Genomic DNA, 19,611 nt, shown 5'->3' on the forward strand with positions numbered 1-19,611 from the left:
GGAATAAGTCGATAAAATTTGGTGAATTTGACACCCCATAGCGATATAACTATGGTGAAGTCATATTCTATAGTTTATCACATATATATGTCGCATGTGATAAAGTGAAACATCCATGATGTTCACTCTTGAAATGAGCTATGATGAATCGTTCATAGTGCAACTCCAAGATATTGCAAAACGATTCATGGTGATTTAATCTCTTTGTTATTATATGAAACATGCAGTTTTATATGTAATAAATATTATATATGAGGCCAACAGTTTGAAATAAATATTTCTCCCATGTTATATATTCATGATTGGAGATCAAATATATCTTATTTCAAATCTTATGGGTGTGTGCTACATATTTTAAATGCTCCTCCACACCGCATAAAATATATCATCCAAAGAGGATGAAATATATAGATGCAGGAAATGAGTCTCCACTCTATTAATATAGAACCATCTTAGGAGAGATATGCGTATTGCAAGATTTGCATATCATCATGTTGGATGATAAAATTCTCCATCATTATGGGAGAATCATCGAATAGTTTTGGATCTTTATAAACAAATGAATATGAACTTACAAGTTCAAAAGTTTAACAGATCACTACTCAAAATATATATTGCAAATCAAATGCAAAAAGCTGATGGATGAGATTTCATATAATTACTGATCCTCACATAAATGAATATGAACTTGTAGTTATGAGAAATCTCACATCCCAGCTAAAAAGGCTCCAGTAAAAATATGTCTCTGGTGGATGACATACTAAGTCTATGACACATAAGAAACGTGATAGACTACTTTGGTTCCTAAGATAAATAAAATATTCGAAAATAAAAAAGAGCAAATTAAAAAGAGGATTATACTCTCAAAAGAGGAGCAAATGAACTTTTAAAGAAGAGTAAATAGACTCTTTAAGAAGAGCTAATAGACTCCCAGAGAGGAGCACATAGACTCCTAAAGAGGAGCAAGATACTCCTTAAGAGGAGTAGAGAAACCGATTGATATGGTTAATAACGAAATCAGGTACCTGAATTAAATCATTTATATAATGATTAAAGAGATCTCGATTAACAATGTCATTACGGGAAATATGGAACCAAAGACATAATGTCGACAGTAAAAATAGTATATCGCGCAATGTGATTAATGAGGATCATAAATCTCCGCTCTGTGAGCATATAGAGATATATATTGGCCAATAAAGAGGTAATCAAGTCTATATAAACTCGTATAAAAAGGAGTAATTTTGGACTAGTGGTCCAAGCACTAAAAGGGTATAATGATATATAACAAAATGGTGTGTCGCGCCATGTTTTGTTAAAATACCCTATCAAACAAAATGAATGCTATATAGATGACTTGAAATATGTCTTATGGGATGATTAAAGAGCTTATCCCGAAAATATATGATATCATAATTATGTTCTCTAGAACAAATAACAGTGATGATTTTGAACATCATCAATACGGAATGAAAGATCTTGGAAAGACAAATATGTCTCTAGATATTCCAAACTAAACATCTATCGAAATAGATGTTATACTAATCACTTCTAAAAGAAGTCAAATATGTATATATAGTCATATAAGATCATATATAAATGCTGACGAGCATTTATATATCTTATGAATTATCCATAGCATCTTTCTACTAATCTCTTTGCAGCATATAACTCATTCTCTATGAGTAGATTTTGAGTTTGAGTTAAAACATATCTTATATTGCAAAGTGATAGACTTTGGCCGTCGCTTATTCAAGTCATGGCAAAATAGTTGTGCTTCATATGCCATATCGAGAATCCCTAATGGCTCAGATGATGCTTGAACGTCAACCAATAGTTATCTGCCTAAGATTGGAGCCTCGTAACATGTTGACGAAGAACTTCGACCTGAGGATTCGATCAGCATCAACTAGTTAATGCTTGTTTGGACCCATTAACAAGAAGCAACCGAAAGGCAACATCTCTATTTGAAGACTATGTTGCATATGTCGCCCAAATCAAAGGAAGCTACACCAAGAACGACAAGATAAGATATATTCTTCTCTTACGGTCAAGAATTTGAGAAGAATAAGGAATTTGATAGCCAGTACATCAGCTCAACTAACAATATAGCAGATGTACTTACAAAGGTGCTTCCTGCTACTTCATTCAAAATGCATCTTCAAAGATCACAATGCATATTTTGAAGATGATACTTCCAGGGGGAGAATACGATGATTCGCGTGGCTGTACTCTTTTTCCCTTATCATGGTTTTTATTCCACTGGGTTTTTCCATGACAAAGTTTTTAACGAGGCAGCAAATAACACGCAGAATATCAACCTTAAAGGAAAATGCCAATAAGAACAAGACTCGTCTATTTCAGGGGAAGATTGTGTCACTGTACTCTTTTTCCCTTATCATAGCTTTTATCCTATATGGTTTTTCTATGATAAAGTTTTTCACGAGGCAGTACACAATAAGTAAACGGTGATGGATAATCAAGGGGGAATGTTATAAATGGATAATCATGAAAGTGATTATCCATCACTTTGATCTTATCTTCTTATCACTTGGTCCCCAAGTTTCTTAATAATCAAGTAACTTATATATGTACTTTCCTTCCCTTGTAAAAGCAAGACAAGAGAGAAGAAAGATGTAATAATAAGAAGTAGAGTGAAGAATTTATTTCACTTGCCTCTCCTCTCTTTCCCCTTATATATTACAATGTACATAGTTATACATATATACATACATATACATATATAATATAATAATATTTTATGTTTGCGTTATGTTTTATAACAAAAACTAATAAAATACATTAGCCAACCCGTATACTTACAGATATTTATATTTTAGTTTATATTATTTCTTAATTATTATACAAAAATCTTTAGGATTTTATCGAACAACTTTTCTTATACTCCATCACATTATACATCATGATTTTTAGATCATTTGATTTTTTCTTAATTATATAGAATCGCGATGGGGATGTATGACCCAATCAATTACAATATGTATTTATATTTAGTTTTAAAAATTATTTAATAAAGAAACTAGATAAAACTATATTTAATGAAGCAATCTTATTTATTTTGAGCAGCTACAAGTTCACCACCTCGACCAATTCCTCCTCCTCCGCCTCGCTTTTATGTACCTCCTTCAAAATCGCGTAGAGGAAAAGGCACATAACCAGAGTGCATATTGCATGTATTTATGTTAAGTTTGATGATTAATATTAAATAAATGGTTTTAATAATGTGAAGGGCAAATATGAATTTTTTTTTTTTCAATATGCAATTGAATTTGGATTGAAGTATTGAACAATTGGATATAATAAATGAATGACGTTCAAAACATCCAATTAATTTCAAATTTAGCAGCATGAAAGCATGATTTTTTCCATTTTGACCGAGAAAAACGATCACACAATATTTGTAATTTTATGGTTTTGGCAGATTGATATAAGCATTTTACAGAATGGTGATTTTTTCATTAAATCAATCATGCATTTGATCTCTCTCGCCGCCTCTTTACTTAATCAGTTTCAAAGTCATTATTAAGGGTCTCGTTTTAATATACTGGTGATTTTTTTGAACTTTCATACACTTAAGATCTTGAAAGAGGGAAGTTCATACAATTTGAAGCTAAGATAATATAATGGAAATAATTATAAGGATTCTATGAGTTTTCTAAATAGATGTTCATGACAAAATCTTTTGTAATCATAGCGTATTCAAACTTGAAAACGGGTTTTGCAAAATCCTCGACTAACTGGTGATCATAGACGGCTTGCGCAAATAACGCATAAGAGCTATTGTTTCAATCTTATATGTTAGTTTTAGATGAAAAACTTTCTAAAACATTTACATTATATATATTGAAAATTTATGTGATAGATTTCACTCACTATTCAGTTCTTACACAATCCGATGTTTTCCAGTTTTTCGTCTTATAAAAATTGAATTTCAATATGTTTTTTTAGTTTAAATTTAAAACAAAACTTTACAATAAAAATCGCAATCCACTTTTTTATAACAACCAATCTTGTCTATCCCTTCTTTTTCTTTTCTTCAAGAAATGTATATATTGTTTCTTTATCTCAAGAAATGCATTCTTCAGTTTTAGTGATTTTTCATTCTTTTTTTTCGACAAAAAGTTTTAGTGATTTATTGAAAGTTATGATAAGTAAATCTGAAATAAATTAATACTTGTCCTAACATGTAATTTACAATAAAAATCATATTAATAATTAATAGAAAATCAGAACCAGAATTAACCTAAAAACAATATTTGGATCTTTGTATTAGTAACTAACAAATTCCTTTTAAAATCTTTAAATAACCAAAAACCTAATGATAGAAGATAATTAAATGACATCAATTTCAATAGACACATTCAAATATTTTTAAGTATATTTTGAAAATAAATTAAAACATTGGATCTTTTTTGGGAGATTCTCAAAAATAGCACCAGAATAAGTTCTTTTCCAAACTTAGCACAACATCTCTAAAATTCTAAAAATAGCACTAATAATCTTTCAAAATTAAATCATAAATTTAAAATACTAAAGCCTACCCCTCAAAACTATACCCTAAATGTGAAATTGAGAACCCAAACCTAAAAAAAAAAATTTAAAAATTAATTTTAAATATTTTAATGTGTTAGAATTTAGGGAATGTGTGCTATAATTGTCCATAAACCTTGTTTTATTGCTTTTTAGGGTATATTTCATTTTTTCCTTTTAACATAAATATGTAATTTACAATAAATATCATATTAATAAAGGAAGATTCTTAAAAATAGCACCAAAATAAGTTTTTTTCCACACTTAGCACAATATCTATAAATTCCAAAAATAGCACCAATTAATTTTTAATTCAAAATACTAAATTCTACCCCTCAAAACTATACCCTAAATGTGAAATTGAGAACCCAAACCTAAAAGAAAATTCTAAAAAATAATTTTAAATATTTTAATATGTTAAATAGTGCTATTTTTTTTAATTTACAGAATGTGTGCTATAGTTGTCAATAAAACTTGTTTTAGTGCTATTTTAGGGTATTTCTCTCATTAATAAATTAATAGGAATTTCTTCAAATAAAACTAAAAACAATTCTGGACCATTAGCTCAACAAAGAAAATATCTAAACGCTCTCTTCTCTCTCTTACCAGGTCATTCGACCGTTGTCTCTTTTCGCCGTTCCTTTTCGCCGTTTCAAACTTGCCGTCCCAATTTCTTATGGGATTAAGAACTTCTCTCTCGGATTGTCTATCTGGGCAGAGCAATCACCGGAGATTTTACCTTTTTCAGTCCGGTTCTTGCCAAAATATTCCTTTGTGTTTTAAATCTTGAATTTCTCCTCTACTATGGGTTTAGATAAGGATTTTAAGCTGGATAAGTGTCTTAAGGCAATGAAGATTGAGGATGAAGAAGAAGCTCCTCTGGTCATCTCAAACCAACCTAATTTCAGTTCTTCAGCTAGAAATCAGTGAAGCCTTCTAGGTAGGTTCTTGAATCCAGAGTATCAAAAAGATGTCCAAATGGACTTTAGAGATGCCTAGGATCTGGCGTTTATATGATAGAGTTAAAGGGGTAGCGCTATCAAGGGATCGTTTTCAATTCATCTTTAAGTATGAAGAGGATTTCAAGGAGGTTCTTAAGACAGGGGCCTGGACGCAAGATGGTTGGGGTGTGGTTATGGAAAAATGGGTTGAATATCCCCCTCCGGATTACTTGATGTTTCTACCAGTTTGGATTAGGATCCGTAACATCCCGGTGAATCACTATACTAAAGATACAATCTCGATGATTGCTAAGTCTATAGGTCGTATAATCGATTTCCCCTTTGATGAGACGGAAGCTCAAAGTAATGACTATATGAGGATTCAAGTTCTCCTAGATATATCAAAGCGGCTCAGAAATTCAATAGAGCTCCAGCTACCAAATGGATCAGTTATTGCAATAGGGATTGACTATAAAAGAATCAGGAAAAGGTGTTTCCACTGCCAAAGAATGACGCATGAGAGATCTCACTGCCCTTTTCTTATTCAGAAACCTCTAGATCTGGTGGTTGAAACTCCTGCTGATCATACTATTGCTTCCAAGACCAACTATGATTTGGAATACCTGGACACACATGATACTTCCTCTTATGCTCATATACCGAAGATTCCAGCTCACACAGCTCATTCTCAAATATCGTTGGTAAACAATTCTGTGAATCTCCATTTGGAATCGGATCCAGGTACCTCCCTTCTTGGTTCTTTATCTGCCTTTCACTCTGGTAGTTTAGAGGCTAGTTCTTCAAAGGCTCTCCCTAAAGTAGTAAGTGCTTGTAAAAGACCGAGATCATGTTTAAAGAATTCAAAGGATCGAAAAGGAAAAAATAAGAAACTTATTCCAAGATCCTTATTGATTGTTTCAGAAGCTGTTCTAATGGTAGCAAATCACTTAAAAGGACAGGAAGTAGCACAGTGTTCTCATTTGGGCCTAGATACGGTGGTTCCTAGTGAACTGTCGTTGAATCAGTAAGGCGTCTTAAGTTGGAATTGCCAAGGACTGAGGAACCCTTGGACAATTATACACCTCAGGGAATTGCAAAAAGAACATTCTCCTGCTATACTTTTCCTTATGGAGACGAAGAATATGGATGCTTATGTACAAACAGTTCAAGGTTGGTTAGGTTATCATCATCTCAAAACAGTGGAGCCCTTGGGTCTCAGTGGTGGTCTAGCAATCTTTTGGAAAGAGACTTTAGTGGTTGATTTTCTTTTTGTGGATAAGAATCTTATAGATATGAAAGTTTCTTCTGGTTCACAATCCTGGTTTATTTCTTGTGTATATGGCAACCCTGCTACTCATCTGAGATCTTTTGGGTGGGATAAAGTTACTAGTATTAGTATGTTAGGGACAGAAGCTTGGTGCATGGTTGGGGACTTCAATGCGATTTATCAAATGATGAAAAAAAAGGAGGCCCAGAGAGAGAGCTAAGTTCTTTCCATCCCTTTCGATCTCTGTTGAAAAGTGTGACATGTCAGAATTTGGCAGTTCAGGAAATGGTTTTACTTGGGGAGGTGTTAGGAACAAACAGTGGATTCAATGCAAACTGGATAGAGGCTTTGGTAATCCTGCTTGGTTTTCTCTGTTCCCGAATGTGCATAAATGGTTCCTTGAAAAACTTGGTTGTGATCATAAACATGTCATGATCAAATTTAGCAGTGACAAAATTTTACATTCTAGCCAGTTTTGGTTTGATAAGTGATGGGCTGAAGACCTTTCCTTCTTGGCAGTTATTCAGAAAGCATGGCATAATGGTAATACTACTGGTGAAACTTCTCTTCTAACCAGAATTCAAAACTGCAAAAGAGACATTAGTATTTGGAAAACAGAGGTTTGGTCTAGTTCGCTGATTAGAATTAAAAAGCTAAGGAAGGAACTGTCTGCTCAGCTTGATTCTCGATTTCCTTGCTTTCACAGAATTAATGCTATCAAGAGAGAACTAGCAATTGTCTTTAGGGAAGAAGAAGTGTATTGGAGACAGAATATTCACGATAAATGGCTCCTTGATGGTGATAGAAATACCAAGTTTTTCCAAGCCTCTGTCAAATCTGCTATAGTGAAAAACGGCTTACCATTTCTTGTGGATGAAACAGGGGTGCCATTGTTCAGACAGTAAGAAAGGTGAGATTGCTGTTAAGTATTTTACAGATCTTTTTGGGTCCTCACAACCATTACAGAACCTGGTTTTCCTCAGAAATTTTCAGCCGCGAGTCACAGCTATCATGAATCAAGATCTTTCTAGACAAATTTCAATTGCTGAAATTCGTCGTACTGTTTTTTCCATTAAAAGCGAAAGTGCTCCAAGTCCAGATGGTCTTACTGGTTTTTTCTACAAAAAATATTGGTCGGTAATAGAAGATCAAGTGATTACTGAGGTGTTTTCGTTCTTTGCAACTGGTTGTATGCCCAAGGAATGGAACCATACTCATTTAAGTTTGATTCCCAAAGTTAAAGCTCCAACCAGAATGTCAGACCTTCGGCCAATTAGCCTTTGTTCGGTTATTTACAAGGTTGTTTCCAAAATTATGGTTAACAGATTGAAGAGCCACTTACCTTCTATAGTTTCTCCAACTCAGGCTGCCTTTGTTTCAAAGAGATTTATTTCTGATAATGTTCTGATGGCTGATGAAGTTGTTCATAGTTTGCATACACATCCAATGTTCTCCCAGTCTGCTATGTTGATTAAAACAAATATGTCTAAAGCGTATGATAGACTGGAATGGCAATTTCTGCACGCTTCAAGCTTTAGGGTTTCAAGACCTATGGATATCGTGGGTAATGGGTTGTGTAACCTCGATGAGCTATTATGTGGTCAGTAATGGACAGTCTTTTGGAGTAATTCAACCAGAAAGAGGCATTCGTCACGGAGACCCTCTCTCTCCTTTTCTTTTTGTATTATGCACGGAAACCTTGATTCATCTTTTTAACCAAGCAGAACGCAAAGATAAAATCTCTGGCATACAATTCCATCCTTCTGGTCCAACAATCACTCATTTATTATTTGGTGATGATAGTCTTTTCATCTGTAAAATGGATAAAGAGCAATGTGCTGAGATAATGAATTGTTTAGAGATTTATGAATCTTTATCTGGTCAAGTGATTAACAAACAGAAATCGGCTATCACTTTTGGATCTAAAACGGACAAAAACGTATGGAATTGGTTCAAGCTGAAAACAGGAATTGAGTTGGAAGGAGGTACTGGGAAATACATAGGGCTCCCGGAGTGTCTAAGTGGCTCGAAGCAACAACTTTTACGCTTCATAAAAGATAGATTACAGTCAAGATTAACAGGTTGGTATGCCAAAAATCTATCGCAGGGAGGTAAAGATGTTTTACTAAAGTCTGTAGCTATGGCTTTACCTGTCTATGCGATGTCCTGTTTCAAGCTGCCAAATGGAACCATTACTAAGCTGATCTCAGTAATGATGGAGTACTGGTGGAAGAACTCTCAGTTTCAGAACATGATTCATTGGATAAGCTATGATAAGTTAACTCTTCCCAAGGCTTGTGGAGGTTTAGGTTTCAAAGATTTAGAAATCTTTAATCAATCTCTTATAGAGAAACAAGCTTGGCGTCTTCTCCATGATTAGGATTGTCTTTTCTCACGGTTTTTTAAAAGCAGATATTTTGTTGCTTCTTCTTACTTATCAGCGCCTATGGGTCAGCGACCATCGTAAGCTTGGAGAAGTCTGCACTTTGGAAAGGCTTTGCTTAGCAAAGGTCTCAAGCGCATCATGGGAGATGGGGCTAATACTTTTGTTTGGATAGATAATTGGTTATATGAAGATTGACCTACAAGACCTATAGGTCTCCATTCCCTCATGAATATAAATCTCAAAATGGCTGATCTCTTTAACTGTTTTACTCAAGATTGGGATGTCAATCTTTTAAGGGCTCTATTTCACCATTAAGAGATTAGTATCATTATTGGATTTCCGGATGAATATTGTTGGGGGGAAACAACAAATGGTATTTACTCAGCAAAATCTAGCTATGATTTGATGTATCAACAGATGCATAAAACTAGACCAAGCTGTGTGGAATGTCAAAACGGTACCTAAAATTAAATTCTTTCTCTGGAAAGTTCTCAGAGGTACTCTGCCTGTCTGTGACAGATTACGATCAAGATGAATCAGAGCTTTTGATGGTTGTATGTTTTGCAATGAGGACTGTGAATCAATTAACCACATTTTGTTTCTCTGTCCTTTTGCAAGACAGGTATGGGCGTTAGCTAATGTGCCATCTCCTTTGCTAGGTTTTGGAGACGCAATTTTCGAAAATTTGCATTATCTTTTCAGCTTAAAGCAATGTGTCTCACTGCCTGATGAGGTTAAGTCGACCTTTGCTTGGATCATGTGGTATTTGTGGGAAAAAAGGAATTCCTTCCTCTTTAATGGCTATCATCAAGAGTCTGATCATTTAATTCGGCCAACGATTGGAATGTAGCACAGTTGTTAAACCTGAATGTCAACCCAACTGCACCTCCACAGACAACAACATGGCAACCTCCTTTCCGAAATGAGGTGAAATGCAATGTAGGTTTCTCTTGGCACAAAAGGTTAGCTTTCTCTGGTGCGTCTTGGGTTGTAAGAGACTCTTGAGGGAATGTCCTCTTACACAATCGAAGATCTTTTGCTCAAGTAGGATCTGTTTTTGACGCTAAGATTAAAAGTTGGGAATGGGCATTGGAAAGTATGCGTAGTTTGCATTTGGAGCATGTCACTTTTAGTGCCACGATTTTGGATATTATCAAGGCAATGCACAAACCTCTTCAAGGAACATGCAAAACACAAGGGTCGATACAAAAGCTAGAAAGCTAGTGTATCTCCCACAAACAACAAACCACACCTCACCTCACTTGATGAACTTGGCCGATTGAGCGTCACCACACCATGAAGATCTTACAGCACCTTCTCTTAAGCTCCCACAAAATCTCCTCTTTCTTCCTTATCTTGCTCAAAATCTCTTGGTTTTCTTCTTCAAGAGTTTGAGAGAAAAATTTGGCAAAGTTTTGGTGTTTGAGAGGTTTTTGGTCGAGAATGAGAGCCAAAGGGGCTATTTATAAGCTCCTTCGTCGAGCTCATGAGCTAGCAAGTGGCAAATTTTGTGTGACAAGTGTCAATTTTTCTGCATGCAATTGAAACACTCCTCCCACGCGCGCGTGTATCTTACTCGCTGGCGGAGGAGCTTTGAGATGGTGACACGGGGCTTAGCATCCCATGGAGAGACTCTTCCACTTCCTTCTCCCTTCCCGCGTCTCTCTTGCGTCCCTAAGTACATCCCGCACTTGTATGCAGTACATGGTTCCTTGTCCCGTTTCCGACCAACTCGTACCTCACGTACAGTGTCCTTTTTCGGGCCCCGTCCACTTTCCTCATTTCGACTTGCACGTCCCACACGTACTTGTCACATACCGTGACCGTCCCATCCACGGGTCCCGCAGTACATTGGCCGGTCGGCTGGTACACGACCATTACGCAACTTGGTAATTTTTTTCACAAGTCACTTGGGTCATTCTTTGAGATTTTCTTTCCTCCATCTTTCCGAGGTATCTCTAAATCATTCGAACGTGTTTTTCGTGTCCGGTTCATACTCCTTGATACGGGTCACTACACCGACATTTCCCCATTGATGGAATATTATGGAAAATTCTTTACCAAAGAACCAATGACTCAAGATAGAGGCAGTTGATGGGGCATGATTCGAAAGCAAATCTATGCTATTGAAATTTCATGTCGAAAGCTGGTACGAATGAATACAGTGCGTTTGTGTGAAATATTACAAGGGAGGTAGAGCTTACAAGACACTCAAAATATGGCTGTTGATGAGAGTGTTGCAATCTTTCTTAAGATTTGTGGCCAGAATGACACTCAAGTTGACATTTGTCTAAGGTTTGGTCATGCACAAGAAACAATATGTCGGAAGTTTCATGAAGTTCTTGGAGCAATGGAACGAATGGTTGTGCACTACATACGACCAAGAATTACCCAAGAACTTGAAGCTATATCAAACCGTCTACAACGAACTCTATTGGCCTTACTTTAGTGGATTCATAGGAGCTTTAGACGGGACTCATGTACATGTTATGGTGACTCCAGGACAAGAAACCATTAGATTTGTGAACCGTAAAGGAAGTATGAGTCTCAATGTCTTGGCAATGTGCGACTTTGATATGCTTTTCACATATTGCTTTGTTGGTATGGATGGATCAGCTCATGATGCGTGTGTGTTATCAACAACGATTCGAGATGATCCTATGTTTCCTACCCCTGCGGAAGGCAAATACTATCTTGTAGATTCTGGTTATGCCAACAAACGTGGATATTTGGCTCCGTATAAAAAGCAAAGTAATGTTTGCATGAGGTATCATGTACAAGAGTTTTTCAATGGTGAGCCGCCAAGGAATAGCAAGGAGATGTTTAACAGATGGCATGCATCTCTTTGCTCAGTCATTGAACGAACATTTGGAGTTTGGAAGAAAAACTGGAGAGTTTTAAATGAGTTTCCAAGGTATAATATTGCAGTACAAAGACGTGTTATATTTGCTACAACGGGACTTCATAATTTTATTCGCAAGAGTAATATTGAAGATGATGACTTTGAGAAGCTGATAAAGATAGTGATGTTTCATATGGGCAGCAAAATGTTAATGATGATGTGAATGATGATCAAGGTACTGGAGTGGAAGAAGAAACACATGATGGAAACTATATGAATATCGCCCGTGATCAAATTGCTGAGCAAATGTGGTCTGCAAGTCGACGTAGTTTTCGTCAACAACGTTAGATTTTATTTTATATAATATTTTGTAATAAAAAAATTATTTCCAAATAAGAATTAAGAACATATTAGTTTTTTTAATTTTTTATTTCGTATATTTAAATATATAATTTCAGATACTATTATCGATAGATTATTAATATTATATTTTTGTATTTAGCTATTCAATTTAATGGTAACCATTTAGCATACTAATTTATTTCTCTATTGTTTCTTCAGCTCGTTCAGTTTCTTCAGCTCATTTTCATGGTTCAGCTCATTTTTATTTCGCAAAGTCAAAGAAGATGTACAAGGCATAAAACCCACTGAAACCAGAGGACTCCAACATGTAAATACGTAATAGGGAACATATATTGACTTGCATTAGCATTGGTCTGGGATGCGTTGAATATAATCCTTCAGACAGACCAAAAATGAGGAATGTACGTCAGTACGTCAGATGCTAGAAAAGACCAACCGCTCTCAGGCATCATCAGAGCAGAGAATTGCAAAAGGAAGAAAAATCTAGAGTACATGTTTGAGGCAATGAGACCATACATGTTTTTACATAAATCTTTTTTTAAAGTCTGCTTTTATGTATGTGTGTATGTTTGACGCATTTGAGATCTATGGAATAATTGAAAACTCCCAAATTTTAAACATGAAGAAGGAATATTTCGATTGAAATAATCAAATGATTACAAAAGAAACCAAACACCGGTTGCTAAAACTCAAGCAAACCAATAAGAGAAGAAACAACGAATTCATAATTTTATTACATTGAAACTGCAGCAGCACGAGTGGTTGTTGTAGCCTGAAGAACGCCTTTGCCTGAAGACGACGAATCAGCAACAGCTACTCTTTTGCGTCCAACTCCAGCACCATTCTTCTTCAAGGGATCAAACTCTTGTTTCTCAAAACTCACACCAAGTGGACTCCAATCACGTTCTTGTTTGTTTGATGATCTCATACTTATTCGATCCGTAGACTCAGCTGAATTCGGTTCCCGTGAAGAAGACGATGAGTATCCCTGTCGCTGCACCACGCAGCTGCTTCCGGTAAAACTGTTGCTTCCTGAAGATCCTTGCCCTTCCATGTCCTCCAACGACGAACCACCTCTCTTAACAGTCACATACTTCTCGAAACTTGGCTCCATTAGATCCGCTTTCTTCGCTTCTCCGGATGTGAAACTGAGCTCAGTTCTTTGGTGTTGATTCGTAGTGGAGTTAAGATCTGCAACTGCTTCGACAATAGAACAAGCCTTGGACATAGATGAACTTAAGGCATTGACATTAACACTCTTCTGGTGAAAATTCTGAATGTCTTCTAAAAGCAAAGCTGTGTAAGATGGTAATGTCGATCCTGCCGTTGCATTGTTACTATTGTTATTGTTGTTGTCAATGTTGTTCGAGGAGAGCAGCAACGCATCAGGACTGAAATCGAAATCACGAGATTTCCTCAATGATCTGCTTCTGCTCATAATTTGAGGAGGCTTGACCAATTCAGTTCCAGATGACAACACAATCTTACACTCTTCCACAGTCTCATGCTGTTCTCTGATGACTCGAATCGGGCTTGCGCTTCTCCGAATAGGCGCTTGTGTAGCTGTTTTCGGATTCATCTTCTGAAAACACACAAACATCATAAACATTCACTCCACTTTAACTTAACAAAACACACACAAACATTCAAAATCTCTTAATTCCAATTCATTCCAACAAATACTTAAGATTAGATTTCAAATACCTGAGCCACGAAATTGACAGATTCTTTATTCAAGTCACTGTCTTTGTTCATCATCCTTTTGTTGCAATTGGTGTTACCTTGAGAGAGTGGAAACGCCACAGAGTTTGTATCAATCTCTCCCAATGGGTTCCTCCTGTAAGGAGAATGCTCAGTTTTCCGGCTAAGCTTCGACAGGGAAGGCTGACTCGCCGCTCTCGCCGGTGACTGTGACCTCGGAGACGCAGCTTTCCCAACATTTCTCTTGACAGTGACCCGTTTCACAGATCCTTCTCCTCCATTGTTGCTGCTTAAAGCCTTATCCGTAGCAGGAACAGATACAAATTCCCCAGGTCTATTACTGTAACTCGAATTCACAGAATTGCCACTCGAATTAGGATTAGGGTTTATCTCCGATCTTCTTCCCGGAGATCTACTCACCCTTCTACTACCACCACCGCCGCCGCCGTTACCACTTCCTCTCTCTCTACTCCCCGATCTATAACTCTTGGAATCATCCCTCTCTCTACTCGGAGTTCGTCTCCTCCGTTCCCGTGGCGATTCACCACCACGGTGACGCTGACGATGAATCCGCCTCTCAGCTTCTTCTTCTTCACCGCCGTCTTCAGCATCCGCGTCACCACCGTCGCGGCTCCGTTCACTCTGATCGAAATCGAAACTTCTCTTAGATCCAGAGTATCTCCTTGTCTTCGCAGCCGCTGAGTTGCTCCGGCTCAATCTCCCACACTGAATCAAAATCGCATCCACGTCAACCGGATTATTCTGAATCGAACCAGTTGATTTCACATCGGAAACCGAAGAATCCTCCGGATCCGTCGTCGTCGTAGTCTTCGATGATTTCTCATGGCTTCTCCGATGTTTAATAACAAACACTTCTTTCCTCGGTTTGTTATTTTCCTGTATCTCTACTTCTTCTTTTTCTTCATTCTTTGGTTTCGGCTCTTCTACTTTGAGATTCTTCTCTTGTGCTTCGAGTTTCAGAGGTTCGGATTTGTTCGGATGTGGTGATTTCACGGAACAAGATCCGTTCACCGGAGGAGGAGGAGGAGAAGATGATGGTTGTGGAGGAGGAGTCTTGCTGAGACAGCAACCCATTTGCTGAAGAGATTTGAAGCAAGACGAATTGGGGAAGAAGATGAAGAGAGCTTTTTTGAAGTAATGAGAGAGAGAGAGAGAGAGAGAGAGTGAAGCTACAAAAATTCAAAAGTTCAAATTCTGAAGAAGGGATAAAACTTTATTTTCGAAAAGGTTATTAAAGACAGACACAGGTCCCTTTAGATTATTAATATCTTGAATATGACTACTTACTTTCTTTATTTACGTATAGGTCCGATATGAGAGACTGAAGCACGAAATTTTGGATTAGATTGATAATTTTGGTGGAGTTTTTGGGGTGAATTGAAACTTTTTAAGTTTATTTGTTAAAAGAGAAGTGACATTTGAAAATGTTCAACAGTTGGCAAAAGAGAGCCCTTATACGTGGAACTGTGGAAGGTAGACAGACAGATGAGTGGATGAATATATATTATATTTTACTAATTAGTCCTCTGGAACTTTTGTTTTGTTCTTTTTTTTCAAAAGTGAAATCACATTTTCTTAGAATTTTTAAATAAACTTCAGTTTTATGCAAGTGTAAAATTTTCTAACGGCTAAATGCATGTTATGTGTTTTTTATTTTTTGTCTTGACTATGAAAAGAATCTGGAAAGGTTGATAAATGGCATTCATTAATAATTTTATTCTATGTTATTACTAGAATTTATACCGCGAGATTTTAATTTAAAATAATTCTTATCAATTTTTATTGAACTCAAATTTAATCATTCTAACTTTTGTGTATAAATATATAATTTACTTTACTCAGTATATACAATATATATTTTTTAAGATAATATTTCTTTGTTATATCTATTTGCGAATTTACGTGAGATTTTAGTTAAAATTTTTATCAATAAGAATTATTGAATATAAATATAATTTGAAGATTAAAAGATAAATCTATATAAATGTCGTACTTATTTTACTGATCCGTATATAATAAATATTGTCTAGTGTCGTAATAATACTGTCGACAATCTTCTAACATTTTATCTTTAAAAGAGTTCATTCTATATTCATATCTCATGAAAACATAATTGTAAAAGTTCTAACGTCAATGTCGATCGTTGATCTAATTATAGAGACCATTTAAACATATCGATATCCTACATTAAATGCGAATATACAAAGTTTCATGAACAGTTTTACTACTATGTCGCTACAATGAGGTTGTCCAAATGCATCATCAGCCATAATAGAATTTCAGACTAAGTCAAGTATGCTTAAATGACGAAACATTTAAACCCTACAATGAATATCTATTCACTAATCCAAGCTATATATTTTTCTAAAATCTTATATGTTATTTGCATATGTTAATTTTGTGATGCAACCCCGTCTTCTCAAAAATACATAGTATACTTTAAATATGTTGTTTTTGCCAATGTTTTGGGTTAAAAGCATTTGATCATATATATATATATATATATATATATTATATATGTTTTATATCATGTTATAAAATTGTAGCTCCGGTTGATAATATATTAATATACCTTATGAGATATGCTACACAAATCACATGTCACTTTTTGTAACGGCTTGCATATCATTTTTTCTATATTTCCTGACCATTGATTTTGTTTTTTTAGATAGATTATTTTTTCAAAATTCTTTTTCAGAGTTTTCCCAAAACAAAGTGTGCCCCTTACAATGTATTTGTTTTATATCAAAACTTTTATGTTAAATTAATTTAATTAATTAATCTTTTCTTTCTTATAAGTAAAATTTAATAATAAATTTTTATGGTATATGTTTCTTAGAAACTAATGTTTCACTTCAATTTTATTTTCATGTTTAGATTTTTATAAATACAATTACATAACTTGTTTTTTACTCCACCATGCATTAAAATCTTACTTAAACATTATAATTTTGGTTATAATTTTAATAATAACATTATTACTAAAACAAATTTATAGTATTAATTTTATTATTTACTAAATAAATATATTATTGTTTATATTATTTTAAAATTTAATTAATTTTAGTTAATTCATTTTTTATTTATTTTTTACTATTATTAATTATAATTAATAAATATGCAATAAATGAATATTAAAAATAATATTTTTTATGCAAAAAAAATGATTAGGTGGATGCTGATGTGGAGGAAGGAGAAGTGAACAAAGTTAATTTTATATATATAGATGATTTGTATATCTAGTAAATAATGATTCAAAGAGATGTGATACTCCCATAAGAAGGCTACAATATTTTGGGAAACTGTTACTAAACGGAAGGATCAAGGAGGGCTGGGAATTTGACTTACTGGAATAGAGCATGTACCATCAAGCTCATCTGGCTTTATATTTTTTCAGTCAGGTTTGGTTTGGGTGATTTGGTTTAAACTTCACTTCTTAAGAGGATCATTAAATAACTTATGGACAATGAAACAAAAACAAAATTACTCTTGGCTAGCTAATAAGTTGCTGAAGATACGAGGAGAGATGTTTAATTGGGTGCAATTGCGAGTTATGAATGGTTCTAGCTACATGTTTAATTTTGTCAGATAATTGGTCTCCTTTTTGCAAAATCTTGGACTTCATTTCCTCTACTAAAGACTCAATGCAAGGTTGGGTATTCCGCAGAATGTTACCCTGCATCAACTAATTCGACAAGGTCAATAGTTACTTCCACATGCTAGAACCGATAACCAGGTTTCTTTACTCACCTTTCTCACTACTTTGAATTTTACGGATCATGAAGATTACTATGTGTGGGAACTTGAAGGTCAAACTTACCATCAATATTTTACGGGTCGAGTGTACCATATGTTTAGAGCTCCTTTTCCCTTGGTCTCATGGCGTAAATTAGTTTGGATATCTCGTGGTATGCCCAAACACAACTTCCATACTTGGCTTTTGGTATTAACTCGCTGCCCTACTTGAGATCACATTCTTCACTGGGGTCTCCAAACGGATCCATCATGTCTGCTCTGTAATTGTTGCCCGAAAAGTCGAGATCACCTCTTCTTTAACTGCAATTTCGCTTGGTCTATTTGGTCTCCCATTACATTGAGATGTCGGATCCAACCAACCAACTCCTGGAATGACACTTTAGGTCACATGCAAGCACCCGAAGGAACAAAAGCAAAGAAACGCCTCACTCTAATCGCCTGGTAATGCTCTTTATACTTGATTTGGGAAGAACGAAATCATCGGTTCCATCATCACACCTTCCGATCTGCGGATTCCCTACTTTGTCTCATCGATTCAATCATTCACAACAGAATTACCAGCTTCAGAGGTTTGAATCCTTCAATGGCTGCTTCGATGTCTGACCTCTGGTTCTCCTCTTCATAAATGTGATGATTCACTATTCCATCGCCTACTCACTATTCCACCTACTACTAGGTTCAACCTAAGTTCTATTGATTGTATTTTTTCTGGGCTTCGCCCTTTGTAATTGGGATTTTGCCTTAGTAAAAACTCCAAAATCGGGCTGGACTTTTGTAATATTTTTCTTATTTTTGAAATTTAATAGAAAACTTTTTTCAAAAAAATAAGGGCTTGATGCCTTTGATATTTTAGGGTTGTGGTCGTGGCTTTTCTAGAGGAAAAAGGGAGAAAATAGTTTTGCGTTTTTTTAGATCAAGTGGGAGAGACAGGAGAAGAGTTTTGCTTAGCTTTGGTGTCTCAAGTAGGAGAGAGAGATCGGAGGTGTTGTGATATGAGAGAGGGGTTGTTGCTACTTGTGTTGTGTCAAATTTTTCGGATCGTTTATGTTTCAAGGTGAGTGCTTGGTAAGATTGTGTGCTCAATGTTTTGTGATGTTTGGATTGACTTCTTGTGTTTTGGCTTGTGTTTGGGTTAGATCTCTTGTGTGTTTGTGCCTTTGTTTTGTTTTTGTGTGCTTGTCATGGGAGAACGACATGATAGAGTTTTGGTTGTTGAGGAGGGAGTTTGACATCGTTGGAGTCGCAGTGGTCAGTGTCAACTGACACCGGGGATCAGTGTCGATTGACACAAGCCCGTGTTTACGATGGATGATGTGTCAGTGTCGAACGACACTAAGGGAGGGTGTTGGTCAACACAAAACCGTAGGAGATTGTGGAGTGGTGTCGACCGATACGAAATGTGTGCTGGTTGACACCGACAATCACTGAATGATGTTTCTTTATTACCCTGGTTGTTTGCTTGATTATTGTTTGTGATCTTAATTGTTTGTGTGTATAATCCGTAGATGAGAGGATCACCTCACTAAGTAATCGTGATAATACTTACACAACTCTTTTTGTGTTGCATTCAAAAAAAAATTGTGACTGTGGGATAATGGTAAGGAAGAGTTAAGAGAAGATGATCTTTGATCTCGTTTTGTGTTGTTGGTTTATTGTCTATGTTTATATTGAGATTGGTGTTAGTTTGCATGTTAGATAATTTTTGGGATTGTCTGGTTAAATTTTTGGTTATTTATTTATAGTAATTGAATTTGGATTTTTGGTGGTTAGTTTGTATTTTTTT

At 35.6% G+C, this 19,611-nt stretch overlaps 1 protein-coding gene and 1 pseudogene across 1 annotated transcript; one reads left to right on the forward strand and one right to left on the reverse strand.

Annotated features, from left to right (window-relative positions):
* LOC109127320 lies at positions 11,247-12,210 on the forward strand (annotated as a pseudogene).
* LOC104724068 (uncharacterized protein At1g65710-like) lies at positions 12,962-15,275 on the reverse strand. The gene is made up of 2 exons (XM_010442516.2): positions 14,055-15,275; positions 12,962-13,932 (listed from the first exon to the last, which is right to left on the reverse strand). Exons 1-2 carry the CDS (start codon positions 15,144-15,146, stop codon positions 13,084-13,086), a joined length of 1,941 nt encoding a protein of 646 aa, XP_010440818.1. The 5' UTR covers positions 15,147-15,275; the 3' UTR covers positions 12,962-13,083.

Source organism: Camelina sativa, chromosome 11 (assembly GCF_000633955.1).
Source record: "Camelina sativa cultivar DH55 chromosome 11, Cs, whole genome shotgun sequence".
Classification (NCBI taxonomy): domain Eukaryota; kingdom Viridiplantae; phylum Streptophyta; class Magnoliopsida; order Brassicales; family Brassicaceae; genus Camelina; species Camelina sativa.

Coding starts and splice junctions, on each gene's coding strand:
- LOC104724068 (XM_010442516.2), bottom strand. CDS start 15,146: ATGGGTTGCTGTCTCAGCAAGACTCCTCCTCCACAACCATCATCTTCT. Junction 13,933..14,054: donor CTGTCAATTTCGTGGCTCAG/GTATTTGAAATC, acceptor GTGTGTTTTCAG/AAGATGAATCCGAAAACAGC.